Source organism: Condylura cristata, unplaced genomic scaffold (genome assembly GCF_000260355.1).
Source record: "Condylura cristata isolate star-nosed mole 26May11 unplaced genomic scaffold, ConCri1.0 scaffold00016, whole genome shotgun sequence".
In the NCBI taxonomy this organism is placed as follows: domain Eukaryota; kingdom Metazoa; phylum Chordata; class Mammalia; order Eulipotyphla; family Talpidae; genus Condylura; species Condylura cristata.
In genome coordinates this window covers 22,179,493-22,198,788 of record NW_004567117.1, presented here as the reverse complement: position 1 = coordinate 22,198,788, position 19,296 = coordinate 22,179,493, and the positions used below count along the sequence as shown (strand labels likewise).

Genomic DNA, 19,296 nt, shown 5'->3' with positions numbered 1-19,296 from the left:
GTGTGCCCAGCCTGGATGTCATTTCTTCATTTGATCGGAAGAGCACACGTCTGAACTCCAGTCACTGCTCGACATCTCGTATGCTACTAAAAAAAAAAAAAAAAAAAAAAAAACAGAAGGAGCAACTCAGCAGAAACTTACTGTGTCTACACCATTGCCAATAAAGCAGTTTGCCTGAAATTATGAAATGAGATGATATGAAATGAATCAAAGTCAAATGTGCATGGATGACCATTATGCCTCAAAATAGCAAAACCACATTCCTCTGGTTACACCAGATGATACAAACCTCGACACCCTCTGCTGTGGCTCTGGGCATCTTTCTGTGTCTCTGCCTTACGACTCAGAGACCTGAGCCCAAGCAATACACTCAGCTCTATCTAGAAGAGCTAATAGAAGGTACTGTCCTCAGACCTCAGATCTGTAAGTCTTTCTACCTCTGATCTCTGTCACTTTCCCTAGTGATTTCTGTCTTCCTTATTTCTTGGAAACCTCATTTCCTGGTTTACGGGGAACCCTCCCAACCCCAGTTTTCCAAATAGGGAGGAAAGCCATCTTCCTCACTCCCATGTTCATCAGGTAATTCAAAAGCAAACTAACCATGAAAAGTGGCCCATCCAAGTCAAAGGAAAATGCCCACTGCTTCCCCAAACCTAAGTGCAAACAGAGAGGCGTCTCTGCAGGGGAGACCTGACATGGGGTCACAGAGAGCTCACCCTTGCACCCATTAAGAAGGCCCAGGCGGGTGGAGACCTGGTGTCCAGGGCTGAGGGAGAACAAGAAGAAAGTGACGGCAAATTTCTGTGCACAAATTTTCCAGGCATGAGCAATGCTCTGATTTGAGAAAGATCATAAAGTAATATCCAGAAAGAACTAGCCTTTGATGGTTTGGGAAAACTGCGAGTTCCATCTGAGCCAGTTCGTCACCCTCAGAGCTGTCACTTTGCCTGAGTGGATACAACCTTATAGTCAAGTTGTCAAATGCTTTAAAAAAAGAGAAATAAAATTTGTTTTCTCAAGACTGGAAGTAAAAAGTATATAAGAACTCTTCACTTTAAATTTGCTGGCTACAAGTGGTTATTAGGATGGCAATAATGTAATAGAACGTCAGAATAAAAACAATGCCCTAGTTTTGATTATGTTGCTGACCTAAGCAGCTAATTTAATTGAACACATGCAGTCTCTACTCTTCCCTGCCTCAGACTGTCCTGATGATGTCTTAAAAAAAATTAGCACAATTTCACTTTTTATTGACATAGTTCAGATTGTTAGATTCCCAACTGGCTCTGGCATGAATCAGCGTTTCCATCTTGTCATGCAGAATCCCCATCTGGTGGTAGAGGAAGTAACTGCAATGCTGTTGAGATAAAGTTTCATCTTTTGCTGGTGTATTTTGCTTGTGTCTGTTGCTTATCTAAATGTATCAGACACTACAAACATCACATTTTGCTCTTTGACTGGAATTTAAGCCATGTTTCCATTGATATGAAACTAGTTTTTAGCACGAGTATTTCAAATAAAGCTGTTGGTACACCTGCTCATTTATCCTATCATTCTTCTGAAATACTTACTATGTTCTAAGCACGGTGGTGGTCACCGGTACAAACATGGTTCCTGCCATCAAGAAACTGAGTACAATTAAGTAGAAAGACAGGTAAGTAATCATACACATCCAGTGAGGCTCAGGGGTGTCTCGCAGCACCTGGCTGGTCCAGTGACCTAGAAGCACACAGTGGGGGTACCCCATCCAGGCTCAGCAGTGGAGGTGCAGGGTATTAAAAACCCAGGCCCTACATCAATATGTTAAATTGTTGTGCTCATTTAGACAAGAGTTTTGGAAGGACACATGCATATTTCACATCCACAATGACACTACACAATTTAGCTGTACTTTCCTGGAAAATTTATAGAACAGAATATTAATGTACAACATGCCAAGGTCTGAGTTGTCTTAGGTAAAAGTATATAAAAATTATTATATTTCAAGAACAGAGTCTCTTCCGCATGCTTGGTTAGAGCGCAAAGTCATATGCCATTTTGCCATTTACAATAGGAAAGAAGCGCGATACAAACCTTTCTTCTCTTGCTTGTCTTTGCTCCTCTCTTTTGTCTAAATACTCCCGGCTAATGGAAATAGGCACAAGAAACAAATTAGGGAAGCAAAGTAATAGAATCAGATGCTGTAAAATTGGTAAGATATTATTAACTGTATATCATGAAAGTCCACCATTGCTTTATCAATAGAAAGTGGCTGTAGTTGAATTTAAAAAATAATTTCAAGGCTGCACTATTGAAGTCCAAAATATAATGGATTTTCTATATAAAAGTCACAAGAATATCTGAAACATGGTATTATTGGATTCACTCAGATCCACTAGTAATCACTCTTCAAAAGAGTGTAAGCAAGTGTATGGTGAGAGGAAAGAGAGGGAAGTATTTTTTTAAAGGTGAAAAGACAGGTAAGTAAAGCCAGGTAACAGCACACAAGGCATAGCGCTTAGAGGTGACTAACATCCCATCGAGTTCTGGTGGCCCCATGAATCCATCTCAAGAATTAAATGTTACCAGGGCCAAGTTCTTCGGCCATGCTGCACTACACCCACAGATGGACATTCCTTCTGCAGCCCAAGTTTCCACGTATGCATCCCTCACACTCTCAGTTCCCACGCAGGGATCACTGGAAGCTCTTGTGTTATGATTCTCTTTTGTCTGTATCCACAAGATACCCAACTTTGCCCAATTTTGATATTTGTCTTCCTGTTTTCTTCGGTGAAATTATTATATTTCAATCAACATAGTGTCCTCCACATGCTTGGCTAAGAGTATAAAGTCGCAGGCTGGTGAGATTCCAACTTGAATCTGAGCTTGAGGCTAAATCGTCGGTCACTTTTCAGGGCGCCATTTATTTTTCTGGAGAATTCTGACATGACAGTTTTAACACAGAGCTTACGAGCTTAAGCTCTAGCTCTCCATATACTGGCAACTGAATACAAAGGGGCTTTAAGTTAGAGCCACTACTTTAGGTTAGGAGGGGAAAACGAGTAACAGCGGCTCAAATTTGTTATCACTATAAACTTCCATCTTCATCATTTTGCACACCAGAAATAATGTTTCCCATTAGGCAGGAAGTTTAAGATTATAGTCAACAAAAATAACTGTTGTCATTATAATTAACAGTTGTTTGTGGTCTGTCCTAACGAACAGCGCTCTCATGCCCTTAAACAACAAGTAAGATCCATCTGGGATCCAAATCAGATAATTAAGTTATGACTATGGTCTGTAAAGTCTAATCCTTGCTCCACCAATGACAGACATAGCATAATGACCAGATAATACACGTTTGCCCTATTCATCTGGGGCTACAGTGTTAGAGGGGTTAGATAGTTTGGTATTATTCCATGAGTCCCTTTCAGGCACTACTCATTTTGAAATGTTTTTAAGATAGAATAACTTCTATTCTTTACAAGTTCACTTTTCTCACACCCATTCTTCTATTAAACATATCATAATTACAAAGTCATTGTTACTATATGTTTTCAGCCTATATGCATTTTCACTTGATTCTATCTCCTATTTTCTTAGAGATGTATCTTTTCATTTTTCTTGTATTTTCTTACTACTTAGATCACAGCAACTTTAAATAGCAACACCTAAGACCTTTGAGGTTAGCCTATTGTGATTCTGTTCCCTGAGTTTAAAAACTCACTTTCATTTGTATTCTATAAAGAACCTTATTTTCTTTTAGCAGGGAATCAACTAATTCAGGTTCAACCTACAAGTTCTGACTACCTTTGATCTTGGTTTCAATATTGGCTTGGGTTGCAAATTTTTTTTAAGGTTTTATTTATTTATGCATATAGAATTGGGGTACAGGCCAGAAGTGCAGGGATGGTGAGAGGATTCACCAGAGACAGAGTGGGGAGCAGAATAAGCAGACTGACAAAGTACACTGCTGAGGGGAGCAGTGGGCAAGACAGGAGAGGTGACCCGCGCCATGTGGGTCACCTCCGGGCCAGGGATGGAACTCATGCAGAAGCAGCAGTGGGCAGCTTCATAGCGCTGTGCTTTTAACCTGTTGTACCATCAGGGAGGGCCCACAAATATTTTTAATTTGTACTGAGCCCTGATGTGTATAAGTGAGTGGTCAGTGGAGGCACTAATAGTAGATCACTCTACTTAGTTCTCAAAGTCTGTGGTGTGATGTTTAGCTTTTGAGCTTCACGTGTACAAATCAAGGATGAGTTCAGGTGTGTTCTTGATTTCCAATCCTGAATTTCCCATCATTGTTTGACTTCTTTGTGTCTCCTTTCCTGGTCCTTTCCCAGAAATCTTGGTTTTCATTTCTCCCGCCCTGATGCATACTTTTTGGTGACTCCACCTATATCCAAGGCAATGCATTTGAAGAACACAGGGGGGGAAATGATGACATGCCAACTACTTTGGGGGCCATAGCTCTTCTGGCAAGAGGGGTTTCTCTCCCTCAGAGTTGAAGGTGCCTGCCTGGACACTGCTGCCATCATTGTATTTATTTACTACATTGCTTGCAGGCTGGGGTACTAGAGGAGAAAGTACAAAAACAGGCAAACTTTCCACTCCTGCCCTTAGGAATTTCTTTTGCTATTCCTCGGTCCAGAAACAGATCTCTGAAACCTCTTGTAGTTCATACTTGGTATGTACATCTGGGTTTTGGAGTACTTTGGAGTACATGCCATGATATTGGAGGGTGAAAAGTGGTAAAGGCTCACTGGTTTTGGGGAACTTTGGAAGCTAGTTCTCTTCCCAGTTTCCCTGCTCCCTTTTATAGCTCAGAGCTTCAGTGTCCCATGCATCCTGGGAAGGTTTATGGCTGCATTCAGTGATGTGAGGGGAGACAGAAGGGTGTGTGCTGGCAGCATCTTTCTCAGAACTGGCACCCGGTTTTAAGAGGTTTTTCAGTCAAAATCAGTAGATGTGTAAATTAATCTTGGAATTTTCCATTTGTTCAGTCAGACTTTCATCTGCTATTTGGCAGTAAAACAGGCAAAACCCGTCAGAAAGTCCTGAATCAGGAAGCACCTAACAGGTTCCAGTGGTTTTACAAATTGGTCTTTCCAAAGAGACAACTTCCAGAGCTATCTAATGTGCAAAGATGCACACAGGTGTGGCATTTCCATGTGTCATTTGCTATCACCCTGACACAGGCAGTATTTCACATACTCTTGAGGGGGAATGATGCTGGCTTACTGCATACAAGTCAATAACCCATCCGACAAAACCAGGATTACCATCTCACCCACACACTTGGGATATTCGTTTTCATGTAGAATTGAGGTAAAACTGAGATGATTTCACAACTCTCTTCATATTTTGACCATTTCTATGATAACACACACTGTTCCTGGCTTCTGGAAGAAAAGTCACTGAACCTGTAAATCCTCACTAACAATGTTATACATGCTTTGTAGGCTTAACTGGGAGTAACTGATCGTAACATTGTTTGCCAAAGAAACTATTCTATGGAATGAGGTAACAGAAAAGGGGAAATAAGTGAAAGAGAAGTGTGGTGACTGGGACGATGAAAGGAAAAATGAGAAGGGAAGAGCCAGAAGGAAGGGGGTGGAAGAAAGAGGACAGAGTTGTAGGAGGAATGAAATGTATAAGGGAAATCCAGCAGGTGTTCTTCATTCCAAAAAAAAAAAAAAAAAAAAGCACTGCAGGAAGCCCAAGAGAGGAGTAAAAGAAGGTAGACGGAGGTTGTGGAGCACAGGCGACCAGGCTGAAGGACAAAGGGGCAGATGGGCCAGGCCGTGCAGCAAGCCGTATCCAGAAAGACATCCTTACTGGACAGAGACCAACAAGCTCAGGCAGATGACTTGCACATGGCCTTTCTCTTCCATAGGAGGTGAGATTCCTGATCAAAAAAGTATACTGAAATCTACTAAGGGGAGAAGAAGCCAACTCGAAGGTGGGAAAAGCACTCACTCTCAGGCATCCAACAGAATATGAATAAAACATGAGTGGCTTTAAGGGGAAGTGGCAAATTAAGTTATGACAATTAAGTTCTCTGTCTTCAGGAAGGCCTGGATAAGACCATCTGAGATAATGGACAACCCAGGAATATACAAGCCCTTAATTATATTTGGCTGGCTGGTTGTGCTTCCTGCCATATTGTTAGAAAAAGGCCATAACACAGATGCTGCCTACTGCAAGTATGTCTTCCTTTTCGTGGAAAATAAAATAGAGACTGAATCCGAAGCAAACATTACATTAGCACCAGTATTAGTCATATAAAAACTATGAAGTAATGTGCTTTACATTTTAATTCATTATTGGAAAAAATCTTAAACTATGCCTTACTTGAATTTGTTTCTTTCTTCCCGCTCTATTCTCTGCAACCTTTCTTCTCTCTCCTGTCGCCGCCTCTCTCTCTCTGCTGCCAAAGATTCTTGGTGCTGCTTAAAAGATGACGTGAGAAGACCACTCAGTGAAGACCTAAAGATACAATGAGTTAATAATGTTTTAGTGGTTTAGCCTATGATTAAAAGAACTGAAAGAGCAATCAGTCAGACCCTGGATAGAATTGAGTGTCAGCTGGTACCTAGGTATTATTGCGTGGGGAAAATTGCTATCCTCTGTTTTACGATCTTCACCTGTAAATGGAGATAAGCAACCTCATTCATGTTCTGAGAGGACAAAAAGGCCATAATGTATATAAAATATTAAGCATCCTTAATATTGTCATATAAGCAGTCATCAATGGTGGCTTACTTTCTGGCATCTAATAACATGAATAAAACATGACTACTTTATATATGAATGAAACAATGAAGAATTTTATACTTGGTCTATGGTAAGACTTTGATGAACAGGATTCAACATTCAGTCTAAAGCAGTTTTCTACTTTTTTTTTTAAAGATTTATTTATTTATCCATATAGAATTGGGGTTAGGCCAGAGGTGCAGGGGCAGTGAGAGAATTCACCAGAGACAGAGTGGGGAGCAGAACAGGAAGATCAACAAAGTACACTGCTGAAGGGAGCAGAGGGCGGGTCAGGAGAGGTCTGCCGCGCCATGTGGATCACCAACGGGGCAAGCAGGGATCGAACTCATGCTACAGTGGCTTTAGCTTCTTATTGCTGTGCTTTAACCCGCTGCGCCACCAGCAGTTTTCTACTTTTATATACTAAAAATACCTTATCATATATGAGTTTCTCAATATACAGCCTCAAAATAATTTTGTCATTTTACAACCACATTTTGGGATGACAGATGAGGAGAAAAATGATGTAGTGATGGTCCAGAACCAGAATTTTGCAAACTTCACTGTGTCAAAGCATCCAGGAATGCACAGCATATTCAAAGGGCAGTCTGTGCCTCATTATGGTACAAACTGGACTGTCCACTGAAGATGGCATAATGGGGGAAGCCAGCTAGGGGGAGGCCTCAGTGAGGGGGCAGGGGTGGAGATCACAGGAAAAGACAGGAAGATGGGTGGAAGAAGGGAAAATTAAGGAACGTCCAGAAAAATAAAGAAGGGAGTTAGTTGGGAAGAGAAATCAGCTGGATTGCTAGGGAATAATAAAATCTGTTGTGCGCATTTACTGAAAAATACATTTCTAAAGCTAAGATATAAATATTGCTGAATATGGTGTGGGTAAAACAATACTTGAATTCAGTGACAATATACCTGCCCAGTGGGAAATACATGGGGCAAGGGTGTAGGAGAAAGATGTGGCTCCCTGAGGCTTGTGGCTGGCTATTCTTGCTAGGAAAAGCAAGTCACCTCTGAGTGATTATCAAGTACAGAAAGTGGAGAGAAGAACCCACCAACCCCAAAAGCTACTGGGAGTAACTCAAGTATATATTTTAGGTCACTAGCCCCAGACACTTAGGCACAGACAGAGTGTTATTTATCTTTCACATTAACAAAGTCCAATTGGACTTCTGACTTGTTCTCTATTACATGCAGCCAAATCTAATCCAGAACCAGAGCAGAGGGGTCTACTGCATCTCCTTCACAGTGATTCATATGAACTGTTTTGAATGTGAGAGATTTAACTTGGTTAATAGATTTTTACATAACAAATGAGCATATACAATCCAGTGTTCCAAATTAGAGAAAACACTATCAAAAACTATCAATTCTGCCATGAAGTTCACGAATGAATGCCAAAAATGTTATCATCTGGGTCTATCATTCTTTGTGGAGTCCTAATGTAAGAGGGATACCAGAGGGGACGTAGTTGTTTAATAAATGGCACTGATAACTCAGATATATAAAACAAAGTGTAGTTCTCCATTTGTCACACCAACCACAAGCATTAAAAAAGTGAGAAAGCAGCTCTCCCTGGTGGTGCAGCAGGTTAAAACACAGCACTGAGAAGCAAAAGCCACTTCTGCATGAGTTTGATTCCTGCCTGCCCGGGAGGTGACCACATGGTGTGGCAGACCTCTCCTGACGCGCTCGCTGCTCCCCTCAGCAGTGTCCTTTGTCGATCTGCCTGTTCTATGCTACTCTGCTCCCCTCTCTGTCTCTGGTAAAGCCTCTCACCGCCCCTGAGCCTCTGGCCTGTACCCCAGTTCTGTATGAAGAAATAAATAAATCTTTTTTTAAAAAAAAGTGAGAAAGCAACTAGATGGTTAGGAAAGGGTTTTTAGTGTAGAAACCGAAAAGGGCAATCTGAAAGGAATAATAACACATGTGCATATATTAGAATTTAAAATCATATGAAAGACAACATAAATTAAGAATTAAGGAAGCCATAGACTAGGGAAGCTAGCTGTCACACACATAAATCATAAATCACACAGGATTTGCATTCATAATACAAAGAGAATCCCTCTAAATCAGAATGTAAAAGACCAACTACCCAGTGGGGAAACTAGCTAAGCTACCAATAATACATGAAGGATGCGCATCTTCACTAGAAAACAGGGAGAGGGGGCCCTCCCTGGTGGCGCAGTGGGTTAAAGCACAGAACTATGAAGCTAGCTGTAGCCGTAGCCACTGCAGCACAAGTTCAATCCCCAGCCAAGGAACTGACCTACATGGCATGGCAGCCCTCTCCTGATGCACCCACTGCTCCCCTCAGCAGTGTATTTCATTCAATCTGTCTGTTCTGTTTCCCACTGTCTCTAGTGAATCCTCTCACTCTCCCTGTATCTCTGGCCTGTACCTCAATTCTGTATGCATAAATAAATCTTTAAAAAAAAAAAACAGGGAAAGGGAATCCAGGCTAAATCCATAGTGATATGTTGTTCTACACCTCTCAGACTGACAAAAATTAATGTTTTGCAACACTAAGTATTGCTCCAGAACAAGATGACAAGAATTGTCATACATTGCCTTGAAAGTCTGCATTGAAATGATCGTTTTGGAGATGTACTTATTACATTTAAAATGTATATTCTACAACTGGCTATTCCACCTGGAGGTTAGTATGAGAGAGTATCCTGCAGCGAAGTGATAGACATAAGCAGGAATATTATGCTACTCTGCTGTGCACTGTTAATGGTCAATACTAAGGAACAAAACCAAGTATCTACAAATGGGGAAAAAATAGCAAACTTTTAGCAAAAAAACACGCTATTACTGTGATTATGAATAAATCAGAGTACAAGGACTAACAGATCATTCTCAAACACCATATATTCACAGTAAAAGTAGTACCGAGAATATGAGTGCACAATATCATTTCTATGAAGTTTAATCACACATGATAAAGACACTATTTGAGGGATACATGTATTAATTGGTAAAAAATATAAAACATATGGAAATGATAAACACCAATGTCAGGGTGGTAGTCATCTCTAGAAAAGAAGGAAAATCAAAGGAATGAGTACTTCACGTTCATATATAAGGGCCTTTATTCTTTACTGTTCTAAATATTTCCATAATTACTTATAATCTTCTGTAAGTCTGGAATGTATTTTCAAAAGTCACTTCATTGCTCTCAAAGAATCAAAAGACCTTCTTGGGTAGACAAATAACTCATCTTTAATATTAAGTATCCTTGAAGCCTCGAGCTAGGTGAATGTCAAAAGCTATGTGCAGTTTCAGAATTTAAAAACAAAAAATAAAAATAAGATACTATACACAGAATTATTCTAGGGACTGTTTTCTAGCTATGTAGTGAATCTGCTTGTGGTCCAGCTCCCAGCCAGCTCTGAGTGTCTGTGTCTCTCCTTTAGCACTGCACCTTCACTTCCAGTGTTCTTTTCAGGGAGAAGAGGGCATGCTGTGTTCTTATTGAGGGGCAAAATAAGGTCCTTGGCACCCTGCCAGGTTCACTTCTGACTTTTGTTCTCTCTTCTAGATTTTTCACCTTATTTCAGGAAAACCTTAATACATAACTTAATAATGGGTCACTAGTGAGAGGCTCTAGGAATAAAGTCATAGCAGTACTTTGCTATATCCAATCCATTGCCATCATTTCCTTGTTCAAAATGAAGATATTAGCATTTGTTGAAAACCTGAGGACTAGACTTGAGAAAGTTAGGTTTCGGGTGGGTGGGGCATTCCTTCCTGGGCACCTCAAAGGAAGGGAAATGCAAATCATGCTCTTCCACATTTGGACCTTGCAAGAGATTCTATGGGCTCAAGCCAGAACACACCCAGGCACACATGAGTAGGCAGCATTGACAGGTGTGCAAGCCCTTTCCTGAATAGTTTCATGTCTGGAATTTGTCAGAACTGAAATGTGAGGTGCTAACTCAGAGCAGAACGGAGTGGTTCCGGGCCCTACCTGGTGGCACAATGGGTTAGGATTCAGCACTGCAAGCTAGCCACAGCCACTTCAGTGTAAGTTCTAGCTCTAGCCCCAGAGGTGACCCACATGGCATGGCAGAGCTCTCCTGGCCCGCCCACTGCTCCCCTCAGCAGTGTACTTCATCAGTCGGCCTGTTCTGTTCCCCACTCTATCTCTGGTGAATCCTCTCACCACCCCTGCACCTCTGGCCTGTACCCCAGTATTTTATACATAAATATTTTAAAATAGTTTTTTTTTAAAGAAGGGGTTTCTTTTTAATCTAAAAAGAAGCAGTTTCTTGAGCAACTTAAGATATATTCTCTTGACTAACCTAACCCAGCAAAATGAGAGAATTAAAGGAGTCCCATGAGCTTATCTCGCCTGGACACACTTAAGCAACTCTGGTTACACTGGAAACAAAGGTTGGCAAACAGTAATTAGCACTGCTCCTTAGATAAGTCCAACATGTGAAAGTATGAAGCCTGGCCATAAAAATCCTATTTCTAGAAATGGACTCAATGTATAATACCAATGCTTAATGCTGGGAGGCATTCAAGTTCTACATCAGGGATATCTGAAATCAGTGTTTAAAAACAATACAACATGCCATTAAAATTCAAGCTAAAATGGCAAAATATTTATAAAGGCATCTTTACCAGGTTTGTTTCTTTTCACATTAAGTAGTGTGAGAAAATACATTGATCGGAGGTTGTTATGATGTTGATTTTGGAACAGTCATGGATCAACTATGGTGGAAGGGATGAATACTTGGATGGAAGAGGTCTGAGTGTGGCCAGTCATTTAACCCCTGAGCCCCAGTTTACCTGTTTGTAAAACGGAGAAAATTATATTCCCAACTCATGAAGTACTATAGGTTTAAATGAGAATACATGTTTGAGTTTGCTTAAAACAGCATGTGGGCCACAGTACCATCACCTGACCATCACTTTCTATTGGGAGTCATATCTAGCGATGGGGGAGCGCTGGCAGTCCCCACGGCCAGGTCTGGAATACAACACTGGTCGTTCTCAGACAGAGGGCCTGGAGTGCACTGAGGGCTTGAGCTGAGTCTTTCCATCAAGGCCACCTGCTGGGTCAGACGTCAGGATGGCATACAAGCCTGGAATGCACCTGGAAAGCTGAAGTCATCTAGTTTTACACCCAAAGCAGCTGCAGCTGAGTGAGTAAGGCCAAGAAGGAATGCAGGTGGAGAGAGGATTTTGCAAGGGAGCGGATGACGGACTCTGAGTGAGAGGAATTCGGTATTTAATACTGGCCGTACTAGGCTCCAGGGTCTGTCCCAGAAATAGCATTTCGTTAAAGTCTTGCTTGCAGGAACACCTGGAACAGTAACTATTTCACGTAAACATGATTGTTAGTAGCAGTTAACTTTCATAGAGACACAATAAAGTGTCAATTATTGTATCTTAAGTGACTCTTAATCCTGTAAGGATTTCATCTCTTGTACATTATCAAGTTTTATTTTTACCTCTGTAGATGAGGAAGCTTATGTCATTTAGGACACAACAGAACTGTCCTAAACATCATTTAGGACACAGCAGACCTGTTAGGCTAGAGCCTGCGTGTGACCAGTGCCTGGTAGAAAGCTGACAGGAAGGAGCTCATTTCACCTCATTTCATGAAGCCAGCCCTACTCTGGTGGACAACCATCCTGGAAACAGTTTGGCAATTTCTTAAAAAGCACCTACTCCATTACCCAGCCATTTGAGTTCTAGGTATTTATCGAAAAGGAATGAAGGTCCGTTTCCATACGAAGACTTGTGCGGCAATGTCCATAACCAGACGTGTTTGCATTTCTTAGAGTTTATGACCAAAAATTGGAAACAGGGCCCTCCCTGGTGGTGCAACGGGTTAAAGCAAAGCACTATGAAGTCACGCAGCTACTGCAACAGGAGTTCCATCCCTAGCCAGGGAGGTGATCCACGTGGTGTGGCAGACCTCTCTGACCCGCCCGCTACTCCCCTCATCAGTGTACTTCCTTAGTCAGCCTGTTCTGCTCCCCACTCTGTCTCTGGTGAATCCTCTCCTGCACCTCTGGCCTGTACCCCAGTCCTGTATGGATAATACATCTTTAAAAGAAAAATGGGAAACAACATAAAACATGCATCAACAGGCAAACAAATTGGGGGATGTTCATAAAATGGAGTACTGCTCACTACTAAAAAGGACAGAGCTATTGAAACATACAACAAAATCAATGAACTCAAAACTATGCTAAGTGAAAAAGGCAATCTCTCCCAAGAGTACATCCTGCATTACATTTATATAAAACCTTAAACACTGAAAATTAATTTATGATGTCAAGCAGACCAGCGATTGCTTGGGAGTGGGGAGGAAAGCCACAACCACAAAGGACGTGAGAAAATGCTTAAGGGCGAGGGCTGTGTGCTTTTCCTGACTGCAGCAATGGTTTCCCTGTAGAGACATGTGTCAAAGCTGACACACAGCTTCTTGTTTATTATATACAAATACTGTGTAAAAATTTAGGCTTCAGGAAGTGGGTGAAGGCGCAGCACTGTGAGGCTGCAACACAAGTTCAATCCCCAGCCAGGGAGATGACCCCTCCCTGGCACAGAAGACCTCTGTCTCGCCAACTGCTCCCCTCAGCAGTGGACTTTGTCAGTCTGTCTGTTCAGCTTCCCACTCTGTCTCCAGTGAATCCTCTTACCCCCACACCACCCCCGTGTATCTGGCCTGTACCCCAGTTCTTGTACACATAAATAAATAAATCTTTTTAAAAATTTAGGCTCCTTTGGTAAATTCAAATTAATATCTTATTTGTAAAAAAAGCAAATACTAGGCTCTCCATGGTGGTGCAATGGGTTAAAGCACAGTACCATGAAGCTCTCCGAAGCCACTCCAGCACAAGTTCAATCCGGGGCCAGGAAGCTGACCCATATGGTGTGGCAGACCTCCCCTGACCTGCCCGCTTCTTCCCTCAGCAGTGTATTTCAGTCCACCTGCCTGTTCTGCTCCCCACTCTGTCTCTGGTGAATCCTCTCACCCCTTTTACCTCTGGCCTGTACCCCAGTTCTGTAAGCATAAATAAATCTTAAAAAAAGCAAATATTTTAATATTCTCATTTAAAAATATAATCTCTAGTTGAATATTAATAAAAGCAAAATCAAGACCACAAAGGATCTGATATTGAATATTCTTAGTTCACGATTTGATAGCCACACAAAAAGAACCATCAGAAAACGGCAACTGGAAGCAGCAGAATAGTGAGGCTGTCCTCACAGCCTGGCTTTGTGAAATCAGGGGTCACAGAGATCACGACCACAGAACAGGGAGCTCGGGGGATGGCACCTAGCGATGTAAGACATTCGCTTGCTCTGAAACAATAAAACTTGAGAATGGCCCTTCACATCTCCTGGTCGTCCTATCCCAGCTCTCAGGATGACATGAACAACCCCAAGAAACTAGCAACTTTCCTCCAGCATCGGCTGCCATCCTGGAGGCCTCTGTGGTCCCCTTGGGTTGTCTCTTCCCCAGCTGCCACCTGCAGCTTCCACTCAGGGCTGCGCTTCCCAGCCTGGCAGGGAACCGCGGGGCTCACACAGCCTGCCCGGGAGACTGGGCGTCACGCTGGCTCACATGAGAGCAAGAAGCCTCCTCCAGCCCTGGCCGCATCACAACTCGCCTTGGCCTGTCTGCTGCCCCTTCTGCAGGCAGTGACCAGGATCCTGTGGTCCTTGCCTGTAGCCTTTTACTGTCCCCCCCTGTCCAAGACCAAATGAGTTCTCCAGCGAGGAGGTCAGTTCTCTCCTGTCACAGCTCCATTGACATATTTGTTTTCATAACTAAACCGTTCTTTCCTGAAGCTTCCGAAAGCTCCGATTGCCACCAACATCTTTGGGTGCCATAATTTCCAGGCGTTGATGGCCCAGACCTAGGCGTGTTCTCCTAACTGGTTACATTTTTTCCTTCATTTTCATGTGAGACCAACTTACTTCCCTCTTCTCTAAACACCAAATTTCTTCCAAATACAGTCTCCCAGCTCTACAGGATCAGGCTTGAAGAAAAACATGGGCTCAGTCTATTTTCCTCTCTCTCTCTCTTTAACCAGGTCCCCCTGGCAAACGTGGGGGCAAACTGCAATTTGCCTTTTGTCAGTGACTTGGTTTCCTGGACCTCTTACCAGAAGTGTCCTTACGAGACCAGGGCCCTGTTCCAGTTTTCCACTCTGGTGGCCTGTCTCTCTATCTTTCCTGTGAAGGTGCATTTTATCCCCACAGCATTTACTATAATGGAAGCTCTTTACTTGCTAAAGGTGTGCTTATCCTCTCTTGCTGCCATAGAGAGTGAGCTCTAGTCAGGCCAGTCTGACTCCATTAGGGCTGGGCTCTGTTATAAGCACAATACTGTCTAAATGAAATATGTGGTGTGTGTGTGGTGTGTGTGCACACACAACACTTCCCAATAGGCAGGTTTCCAACAATCAACAAGTACAACGGCTTGGCACTGACAATGTTGAAAGAGTATGGCATGATAAAGGGCAGGGAGGAATTTCTATCTATTTGTCCACATTTCTCTGTCTGCAACTAAGTGTGACACACACATATACACAAATTACAAAATATACACATGCAGAATTTGCATATGCATACCACCTGCAAAATCAGGTTTCTTCCATTACAATAACCAAGCTTATGGAGTCATGGCTGGGCTTGGAGAGAAGGAGTAGAGAAATGGGATGTCATAATTATTAGGAACCCAGGAGTGGATTTTCTAAAGGAGAAACCTTTCTCACTCCCCACCCAATTTCATTCTGCAATCTTTGTAAAAAGTAGTGCAAAACAATTATCACCAGGGACAGCTGGACGGCTGGACATTGGGGCCACTCCCCACAGTAGGATTGATGACAAATGGGTTCTGTCTATACCACTGAGTAAGTAATGCCCACAGCTCTGCTGTGTGGGTGTTCCATCCGCACTCTTTGATGAATGATAGCTGCACGTCATTGTTACAGATTTCACCTAACTCCATACAAACAATGTTCTCACTTCCAAACAGAATTACAGTATGTTCCTCTTAAGGTTGCTATGTGCTTCCTTACATAAACAAAGATGAGAATATTGTCTAATTAAAAAATATTCTTATTCCACCTTCCAAAGGAGGAAACGGGATGCAAGGAGGTGAAAAGTAAATCATTTTTAAAAATTTTAATATAATAGTTCATTTTTACATCATTTTGTGCCTTTTTCCATCTCCGCTGTAATCCTCATGGGCTCCCCAAAGGTGAATCATCTTTATCCTGTGACTTTAGGGACACCAGTTCACTACCATGGCTTGTCAGTTCCATTTTAGAAACAAAAGGATTAATACAGAATGACTCAAATGGCTGAGAGGTGACAGATTTATGAGCCCACAAGGATGTCACAATTCATTCTACTTGAGACAGAGGAATTTTATAGGGTAGATGTCATTACTTAGGTATTAGAGAAGGAGGAGGAGAGACCACCCAGATCAAAGTGGAGATAGTCAAAGAACAGAGCAAGATAAAGGGGGGACCCAAGGAGAGCCTGGCATGTTCATGGCAGCATTCCTGTGGGGACCAAACAAGAGGCTTGAGGATATCCATGGTTGATAAAGCAGCAAGGGGTATGCAGGACCCAAAGGTGAGACCCTACAGGTGATATTAATAGTAAGGCTGGGCTTGGCTGCTAAGTAGTGGTTGCTATTCAAGGTTTCCAAGCACTGCTCAGAGCAGTCTTTCTGCAAGGATGTAAGACATGCATGCCTACGAGACACAGTCTAGGCATGATGGAGGTCTTGAACTAAATCTATGGTAGTAGGAATTTGAGCAGGAGATAGATCCCCAACAGAAGGAGGGGAAAGAATCTCTCTTGCTTGTTGAGGACCCAGGTCCCCTGTAGGGCAGGGGACTCACATAGAGCCCAGAGGCCCTCAAACGCACAGGTGCTGCATGAAGCTGCCTCCAGAAGCCTGTCCCGAGTGTAAACTCACCAGTCAAGGCAGGCAATGCTCTCTCATGCACTTTGGATGTAACACAATCAATTAATCAGGAACCACATTTTGCCTTACAGGGACTTACTGTTAGTAACAAGATTGCTATCAGGAGCTAGCAACAGGCAAGTAAGAAGTCTCCTTACGGTGCAGGACAGGGAGCACCAGGTGTCCTTTTCTGCATGTCGGAGATCAGTCTGCACGAGCACTTCTTATTTCCTGTTGTAGTTCTACCCACCAGACAGGTACCATTAATTGTGATCACACAGACAGGTAGTGCTTTGTATCGCATTTTTATACGCAATTCAGGATGTTCTCGGTTGCTTGGACTTTTTAAATTTCCTTTGATTAGTTTGAATTTAACTATCACGCTACTTGAACAATAGGCTCTTGCTTCCACCCACACAAGTTATGAAGTTTGCAAAGATCAAGTGATGGAAAACATCCAGCAAGTATGTGAGATCCAGAAAAAATCACAGTATACTTGGGAATAAAAGTGATTTTAAAAGCAGACAAGGAGACACATGTCGATGCTAGCGAAGAAGAGAAATGATACCAAGCCAAAGCAGACCAGGAAGTTCACCTGGGGGACTCTAGGGGAGGAGACATGGGCAGCAGCACATGACACTCAGCACAACAGCCATCGGGTCTGCCAAGCAGGCAGGAACTACAAGAGTTTCAGTAAGTGGCGATAGGCAGGAACTTCATGGAAAACGGAGGACTGAATCCCGAGGAAGCTGCCATCACAATGGTGGAGACAGGTGTGCAGGGGCCCACAGGAAGTGAGGTCCCGGGAGGAGGAGCCACTGTCAGAACGCCAGGTTCTTACTGGTGAAGGCAGCTGTCTGGCCCCAGCCTCCCACACAGTCCCGTGCCAACCACCATAGACAACGCCACTCAGCAAATGACAAAAGTAACAGTACTGTTCAAGGTAGCACATGGCATAGCCCTACTCCCAAAATGCCTACATGAATGGCAAAGTCAACAACTGGGAGGAAGGACAGTTCCTGACAGCCTAGAGCAAAGTTGATCAGAGAAGACCATTACCAGGAGGATGGCAATGGTCTGAACACACAGACTCATACATAAATGAATCCATATTCCCACTGATATATGACAAATTGGTAGGAAATGATGAATTAGTCAATAAAGGGTATTCAAACAAGTGAAAAAAAATTTAAGTTGGATTCCTGCCTCATACCACATGCCAAAATAACTTCCAGACAGATAAAATCTTTCACTGTGAAAACTGTAGCAAAGAAATACTAGTTGAAACCAGGGGAGAAAGGACTTGCTCGCAAGGAACACAAAATCCAGAAGACAGAAAAGATCTATAAATTTAACTCATAGCATTTAACTTTTTCTGTATCATAAAAACATCACACATGGGCCCTCCCTGGTGGCGTAGTGGGTTACAGCACTGTACTGAGAAGCTAAAGCCACTTCCGCATGAGTTCGATTCCCGCCTGTCCCGGAGGTGACCACATGGTGCGGCAGACCTCTCCTGACCCGCCCGCTGCTCCCCTCAGCAGTGTACTTCGTCGATCTGACTGTTCTGTTCCCCACTCTGTCTCTGGTGAAGCCTCTCACTACCCCTGAGCCTCTGGCCTGTACCCCAGTTCTGTATGAATAAATAAATCTTTAAAAAAACTTTAAAAACATCACACATGAAGTTTTAAAAAGTCCAATGACTGAGGAAAATAACTGCTATTTCTGTCAGTTTACAAGGAATTTCTATACTCCAATAAGAGAATTAACTCAATGGTCATAAACTGAAGAATCACTGCAAGGAAATATGAAAGGCTCCTGGATACGTGCAAATGTGTGCAACCACAGATGCTTTAGGAGAAATGCAAATTTAAACTTTCATGACATGTAACTCTTCACGGCCATATGAACAATGGTTGAAAAGTTAAGTGGCCCTTTGATAGAGGTTTGGGGAAAACAAGCTCTCACACACAGCTGCAAATCAAGTCTGATAGTCCTTAGGAAGAGCAACTTGGGGCAAAAATCAATCAAATTTGGAAACATGAACATTTTGATTTACTAAATCTATCTTGAAATGTAGACAAAGTGCATGTGCAAAATGATACAGGTACAAGAATTAACTGCAACATCATTTGTAATAGCAAATGATTACGAATTAAGAATAGCTTTAATTGAAAGACTGAGATGTGTACTAGTTTGTGCAAGGCGTTACTGGCTGTGCAGACATTAAACATGTGTACACTCTGGACGTGTACACTAAAGAAAGAGTTCGGAGTAGTTGCTCAGGCTAGCTGGAAAGGGAGTTTCACTTTCCCTGCTCACTCCTTCACATGTTTTAAATGCTATATTGTGAGCAGGTAAAGCCCAGAAAAAGCTTAATAAAATTAAATATAAAGTTCCATCCTTTATTCATCCATATTGTTCACTATTACTCCTAAAGGAGCTACCTTACTTGGGCTTACAAGTCTTTGGGGAGTTGGAAAATTTCCGCTGGGACAATTACATGGGGCAAACAATTCCCAAAAGGAAGGTGACTGTCATCGGCAGTAAACAAGGGCACTGTTGTCAGAGAAAGAGAACAAAACCAG

The 19,296-nt window shown here is 42.4% G+C and overlaps 1 protein-coding gene across 1 annotated transcript in view; it reads right to left on the bottom strand.

The window, feature by feature from the left end:
* Positions 1 to 19,296, bottom strand: part of FHOD3 (formin homology 2 domain containing 3) — a 385,640-nt gene that overhangs the window by 72,445 nt on the left and 293,899 nt on the right. Inside the window, exons 14-15 of the mRNA XM_012725906.1 lie at positions 6,337 to 6,471; positions 2,074 to 2,124 (exon numbers count right to left, since the gene is read on the bottom strand). Coding sequence (XP_012581360.1) covers positions 2,074 to 2,124; positions 6,337 to 6,471 — 186 coding nt within the window. The remainder of the gene's footprint in view (positions 1 to 2,073; positions 2,125 to 6,336; positions 6,472 to 19,296) is intronic.